This window comes from Octodon degus, unplaced genomic scaffold, assembly GCF_000260255.1.
Source record: "Octodon degus isolate 3935 unplaced genomic scaffold, OctDeg1.0 scaffold00001, whole genome shotgun sequence".
In the NCBI taxonomy this organism is placed as follows: domain Eukaryota; kingdom Metazoa; phylum Chordata; class Mammalia; order Rodentia; family Octodontidae; genus Octodon; species Octodon degus.
The window spans coordinates 2,128,403-2,135,386 of record NW_004524577.1 but is presented as its reverse complement, the minus strand read 5'-3'; the positions used below and the strand labels follow the sequence as shown (position 1 = coordinate 2,135,386).

General features: G+C 59.7%; 1 protein-coding gene across 2 annotated transcripts in view; it reads right to left on the bottom strand.

The window, feature by feature from the left end:
- Positions 1-6,984, bottom strand: part of Scnn1b (sodium channel epithelial 1 beta subunit) — a 56,630-nt gene that overhangs the window by 13,564 nt on the left and 36,082 nt on the right. For both annotated transcript variants that reach the window (XM_004622886.2, XM_023714345.1), the window contains exons 3-4: positions 6,255-6,531; positions 4,881-5,071 (exon numbers count right to left, since the gene is read on the bottom strand). In XM_004622886.2, coding sequence (XP_004622943.1) covers positions 4,881-5,071; positions 6,255-6,531 — 468 coding nt within the window. The remainder of the gene's footprint in view (positions 1-4,880; positions 5,072-6,254; positions 6,532-6,984) is intronic.

The window sequence follows — 6,984 nt, the reverse complement described above, 5'->3', positions numbered from 1 at the left end:
GGGGAGGGCAGAGGGAGGGAGGCCGGGGAGGGCAGAGAGAGGGAGGCCGGGGAGGGCAGAGGGAGGGAGGCCGGGGAGGGCAGAGAGAGGGAGGCTGGGGAGGGCAGAGGGAGGGAGGACGGGAGGGCAGAGGGAGGCCGGGAGAGGCGGAATGGCCAGCACCAGCACACAGCCACACAGCAAGAGCGCGTTCTAGTCTTCAGGTGCGGCTACAGCTCATATGCTCTACTGAAACGCTAGAAGTGAAGCCAGGCACGGTGGTGCCTGTCAGTAATCCCAGCACCCAGCAGGCAGAGGGTCACTGCGAGTTCAAGGCCAGCCTGCACTATACAGTGAGACTGCCTCAAAAAACAAAACTAAAACAGAACCTGAAGAAACAAAAGGAGAAGCTTGAATCTTCCCAACAGAGCACTAGAAATGTCTGAGGAGAGGGGACTGTTTACCCTGATGTGACCTTGCATGGGCACCAGGGGACAGCCCAGCGGCATGAGCGCCTGCCTGGCATCCACAGTCCAAAGAAACCCTCCACATAGTAGACATTTACGGAATTGTCACACCATACTCCATAAATATGCATGTTATATGTCAACTTTTTAAAAAATGATTAATTGGTTAAATATTATAATGTAGACTTTCATTTTTCTTGAGTAAACAAACATGACATTTATAAGCAAGAATATGATTGGACATTGAAGTTACTGAGGAGTTATTGTGAATGTTCATGCAGTTATGTTTGTTTTTTAAGAGAGGTGTTGGTGGATGTAGCTCCATGGTAAAGCACCTGCGTGGTCCAGGGCCTCAGGTGGCATCCTCGACATAGAGACCTAGTTACTGATGGAGTCCTGGTACCCGAGCGCCTGTACATAGCCCTGGGGGCTGGGATGATTCCCAGTTGTTGAATTTGAGAGTCATGGTTGGTCATCGAATTCTGTTCTGTTCCTGTGCGTGTCCTCATCTCCACAAACAGCTTTAAGACATGTCTATGATTTTTGCATTGTTCTCGTATAGTTATTAAAAATAAAAAGGAATGAGTACCTCCATGCCAAAAAAAAAAAAAAAATCTTATGTGCAGCGCTGTCTGTCCAACTGTATGCTGCTGCCAACATCCGAACCCAGGCTGAGCATTTCTGCATGGATTATCTCACTTCGGTCTCCGAATAACCCCGCGAGGTCAGGTGCTATTTTCCCCGATTTTAGATAAGGCAGACTGGCCGTATCTTTCATCGCAGCCTCCTGGGGAGGCGTTGGTGCAGCCGAGACATCCGGGCCAGCAGCCCGCGCAGCCACTGTGCGCCGCTTCCAGCGCTTTCCAACCTCTGGACTACGGCTTCCTTGCTGGTGCAAGGGGAATGAGGAGGCAGCCCCAGATTTTGGGCCAACACATGTTTACCCAGGCAGGTGCTGGGCTGCGTAGTGGGGGAGGGGAGATGGGGCCCCCATCCCCCCACCTGGCCCATACTGTGGTTCCTGATGCCTGGGGCACCCACTCAGTCCTGTGCTTGCAAACTTGGCTCGAGCCTGTCCTCCGTCATCTGAGTCCCCACCGTGGCCAGCACTTCCTGCCTGAAGGCCCACAGAGGCCTCCGCCGGCCTCCTTCTTCTCTGCGGCCCTGCAGTCAGGCCTGCGCACAGCCAGCTCAGGCCCCTGCCGGTGTGGTGTCCCTTGCTGCTCCTCACAGAATCAAGCGCAAACTCGCTCCCGTGGTTTCCAGAGTCAAGCCTGCAGCACCTGCTGCCGCCTGCGCATCGGTCTCTCGACACCCTCAAAGGTCCAGCTTCTCCCCGCTCTGCAGTCTCGTCTGCTCGGAGGCCTCTACGGAGGCCACTTCTCGGTTCCGAGAACATCACGAGCAGCACTTAGCAAGCGATTTCCCACAGTCGCCCTTGCTCGTGCTGCGCGAGCCCTTAACTGCTTGCGTCAGAAGGGGAACCAGCGAGATTCGGTGGCTCCCTGGTCAGCTGCCCCTGCTGCTGTGCGCCGGGGCCTGACCTTGTTCTCGGAGGAGGCCAGCTCAGAGGGCCCGAGCGCAGGTCCGGGAGCAGGCCGCCGCCACCCTAATTCTGGCTCTGCCTCCCAGCTGGGAGCTCAGGACTGCCTTGGGCTTGTCTGCCCCTCTCTTCCCTGTCTGCTATGGTAACCCCAGGGTGCCAGTGGCCACACAGCAGCCATGCTCTGGGGTCCTGGGAGGGTCAGATGCCTGGCATACTGTGACAGTAGAGGAATCCCAGGTGGCTGCTCACTCTACTTCCAGGCTCGGCACACAGGACGCAGACACTCGGTAAATACTTGGCGAATAAACTATAACGTGACAAAGATGTCGCAGAGATAAGCAGGGAGGGCTGATACCTAGGCCTGCCAGGGTGGGAGGGGAGGTCTAGGCAGGACTTCAAGAGGTACAAGAGACAGGGAAGGCCGGAGGAGAGGGCGAGGAGAGGGGCTCACTGGCGGCGCAGCACAGGCAGAGCCGCGGGTAGCACCTCCAGTCTATATGGGGCAAGACCAGGGCTGGGGCCACAGGGAAGAACGCGGCAGCGCAAGCCAGCGCAGCCAGGTACTCTGTGAAGGCAGAGCCCTCACCGCGGCTGTGGGGACCCGGTTCCAAGGTCAGCCTCGGGCAGATGTGGCTGGGAGCAGGAGCTGGGGGGCGTGGCCAGCTGCCCACCACAGGGCTGCGTGCACGCTCCCCGCCCATCACTGTGCCAGCGCTTTGCGCTCCCCCCAGCAGCCCCGCCCGCTCTGGCTGCTTCCTCCCGAGCCAGGATTCTTTCCTGGACAGGGCTGGGCCTCAGGCAGCAGCTCCAGGAGTTAGCAGGTGCACTGCGGGTGTCTGAGGAGCCCTAGGCAGGAGGGTCACTGGAGACCAGGCCGACTGCGCCACACACTGAGCGATCCTAACCCCCATTAAAAAAAAAACAAAACAAAAACTGGAGCGTGCAGCGGGCTGGCAGGACACTGCTGACAACAGCAGCAGCAGCAATGTGTGGCCCAGAAGCCACCGGGGACGCACCCCTGAGCAGCTGGCTGCACCCTGAAGCAGCGACGATAAGAAGGACAATAAAGCTCGTAGATGTTCAGGGCTTGCTTTCTAAGTACCGTTCTCCAGTGGGAGGGCCCACAGCTCCCTGGCAAAGGGGCTGCTGCTGCTGCTAATGATGACCGCGACCATGATGATGATGACAACGGTAGGCGTGTCAAAGGGACTCAGGAGCTACCTGGAAGAGCCTCTAGTGGCCAGAGCTGGAAGGACTCAGGAAAGTAAGTAATGAGGCGCTACATTACTCCTCAAGTACGCACGAGCCCACGCTGGTTCCTTACAGAGATACCCAGAAGGTCTCCATCCTCTCTCTGGGAGATCATTCGAGCTTAATCCAGCCCCGCCAGCCTCTGCGCTGCTGCACAGCCGGGCTCGGCATGCCACTTCCAAAGCGTGGTGCTGGCAGAGGACAGCAGTTCCTTGGTGGAGAAGTTGGGCCGACCAGGCAGAGCGGGCTCACCTCCTGGGCGGCGTCGCACGGCCAACACGTGCCCTGCGTGATGACATCAGGAAGAGGCTGCTCGCCTCCCCCGGGGTGTTCCACCCCTGACCACCAAGCTCCGGTGAAAGAAAGCAAATCCGCCCCAGTGGAGGGCTTTCTCCAACACACTGACCAGTGCACCACAGCCGTCAAGGTCACTGCAAACAAGGATGCCTGAGAAACTGTCCCCCACAGTAGGGTCACATGACAGCTAACAGCAACCTGCTCTCCAGAGCGGAATCCTGGAGCACAGAGATCCCTGGGACAGGCTGATCACATCTGAAGGCAGCAGCTTGTTTTCCCTGCAGCCGCGCGCCAATGTCACCACCTTGGGTTTGTTTTTGAGACACGGTCTCACTATTTAGCTCAGGCTGGCCTCGAGCTCACAACGATCCTCCTGCCTCAGCCTCCCTGAGTGCTGGAATCGCTGGGATTCCAGGCATGTGCCGCCACACTAAGCTACTATCTTAGTCTTGACTAAGGTTACGTGACAGAGGGAACCACATGAGGGGCCTAAGGGGACACTGTACTGTGTTTGCGGCTTTTCTGTAACCCTAAAATGAGTCCACACTAAACAGCTATTTCACAAAACGTCTTTACAGCCTGTGAGCTCTGCTCTCTGGGCACCACAGGTGGGCCACACTTTCCTAATACCAAGCCTTTACACGGGTGGACACGGCGTCCGCAGCCCAGGGCGGGGGAAGGCAGAGACCCGGTCCTGCTCGGGGCCAGGGCTAGCGTGGGAAGGCAGGGGAGAGTCAGGCTGCCTTTCATGCCACCAGGGCTGGCTCAGAACGTGGGGAGGCCGGAGAAGATGGCCGATCTCGCTCACTGGCCTCCTCTTTCTCTCTGTTTCTCCTTTTGTCCCCCCCCCCCCCGTGGTACAGGGGCTGAATCCAGGACCTTCACACCCAGCTCCATCCCCAGCCCTTTTCTCATTTTTCATCAAGACAAGAATCTCACTAAGTCATTAAGTTGCCCAGGCTGGACTTGAACCTGCATCCTCCTGCTTCAGCCTCCCAGAGTAGACACTGGTTTCAGAGGCCAGAAAATGTAGAGGGGCTGAAGCTGGGGGCCCACCCTGACTTCCTCTCTGGTTCCACACTGGCCCCTTCTGCCCCCTTGAGTGCAAAGGCAGGAGACCCGTGGGGGGGGGGCGTGCTCACAGCCAGGCCACCTTGTGTGTGGTGCATGCACGGCTCACCCTGCCCGGCTGGCCGAGCCTGGGCCAGCCATATCAGGCCCACAGATTGCTTGGTCCTCTCTTCTTCCTGTCCTGCACCCGAGTCCCAGGTGCAGAAGCTCCTCGGTGGCTGGGAGGGGCCGAGCAGGGAGGGGCACGCAAGGGGGGCAAGGGCTCTCACCGGTAGCTGCAGGGCTCTGTCCCAAACAGGCAGGCCAGGATCATGTGCTCGGCTGGGTAGCCCATCTCCACCAGCTGCTGGTGTGGCACCTGGGAGAAGATGTTGGTGGCCTGCAGGACGTACCACTCGGTCACGGCCCGGGTGGCGCTGGTGAAGTTCCGGAAGGTGCACACGGTCCCGTTGAGGCTGCACTGCAGGGGCAAAGGGGCTCCCGTGGGCACAGGCCTCTGCGCGCCCTAGTCGCTGGTCCAAGGGATCCCACAGGGCTAGCTGGCGTGGTTCCCGGCTCACTGCCCCGGGGCCGCACCTCGGCAGTGAGAGCGTGGTCGAGCCCCGTACTCACCCACGCCCCGGGGCCATGGCATGGCATGGAGTTGCCTGGGGCCACGAGGACTTCTGTGCAGTCACCAGCCCCCGCCTCGTGTGTGCCATTATGCAGTAGGCACAGGGCACGGGCACGGACGCGCATCCACCGCCACACGAGGGCATGTCACTGAGTGCGCAGATCCCTACGAGCCTCCAACACCGAACTATGTGGTGTTTCCTCTACTGAAGAGGGAGTCTCGCTTCGCTGCCCAGGCTGGCTTGAACTCCTGAGCGCAGGCAGTCCTCCTGCCTCAGCTTCCTGAATAGCTGGGACTACCACCACCTGCTATTCCGTAAACCTAGACTGGCGCAAGTGGCCTACACTCTGATGTCATGGACACACACACACACACACACACACACACACACAGCACCTCCTGGCTCCCTGGCTCCCTCCCAAACCCCTGCCCCTTGTGCCAGAGGCCAACCTTGCCCGCAGCTCCCAGATCACGTGACTTGGCACTGGCCAATCAGGGGAGCCCATCCTCTAGCCGGCTGTGGTTGGTTCAGCAGGGAGAACGTGACCTGGTGAGTGCCCCAGGCCCTTTGCTGAGGCTACGGAGAAAGAGGGGCTCTCTGGGGAGATGGCAGCGCTGGCGAAGTGCAAGGCTACCGAGAGGCTTTTGTGTAGAGAGAGCCCCAGAGAGTAACAGCAACCATTAGAGAAGCTGAGAGAGGCGAAGAGAAGGCCCCGGGGACAACGCTGAGAGAGGCGAAGAGAAGGCCCCGGGGACAACGCTGGATGCCTGGATCCAGACGCGCCTGGACCCCGCTGATCTCTGGACTTGATGGTTCTGGAAGCCAAAGAATTCTCAGCTTCGCATTAGTGAATCTGAGCTAAATCAGCTGCGTCCAGGAAGCTTGCTGACACGCGAGCTACTCGCACCCTCACGAACTTTGCAAATGGAAAACGGCAAGCGAGCACCGGCTTCCCCCAGCGAGATTCGAGTCCTGAAGACAGGAGACCCTCTTGGGCCAGTGCAAGGGCCCGTCGCGCGGTGCACTTACCAATCTCATGGCCAGTTTGTACCCGGGGGCGTTGCCGGCCCTGGCTGGCGCTGCACTGCTGCCTGCCGAGGCGTTGTGGTTGTCCCCAAAGAGGTCCAGGACCACCGGGTGCTGCGGGTCCCGCTCGTCAATGAGCACCAGGGGCGTGTGGTTCCAGAGGGTAAAGTTCAGCGCACCCGTGGTGTTGGCGAGGGTGGGCTCGGGGGCCAGGATCCTATCCAGGACCACCTGCATCAGCTCATCCAGGTCCTTCAGCAGGGGTTTGGCTTTGGAATACCTAGGCAGGTGGAGAGGTTAGGGAGGTGGGCAGGGGGGAGGGTAGGGAGGTGGGCAGGGGGAGGGTAGGGAGGGGGCAGGGAGAGTAGGGAGGTGGACGGGGAGGGTAGGGAGGGGCCAAGGGGAGGGTAGGGAGGTGGGCAGGGCGAGGGTAGGGAGGTGGGCAGGCGGAGAGGTTAGGGAGGTGGGCAGGGGGAGGTTAGGGTGTTGGGCAGGGAGGGTTAGGGAGGTAGGCAGAGGGGAGGCAAGGGAGGTGGGCAGGGGAGGTTAGGGAGGGAGCAGGGGAGGTTAGGGAGGTGTGTGTGGGGAAGTTAGGGAGGTAGGCAGGGGAAGGTTAGGGAGGTGGGGGAGGTTAGGGAGGTGGGCAGGTGGAGAGGTTGGGGAGGTGGATAGGGGGAGGGTAGGGTGTTGAGGGAGATTAGGGAGGTGGGCAGGGGGAGGTTAGGGAGGGGGC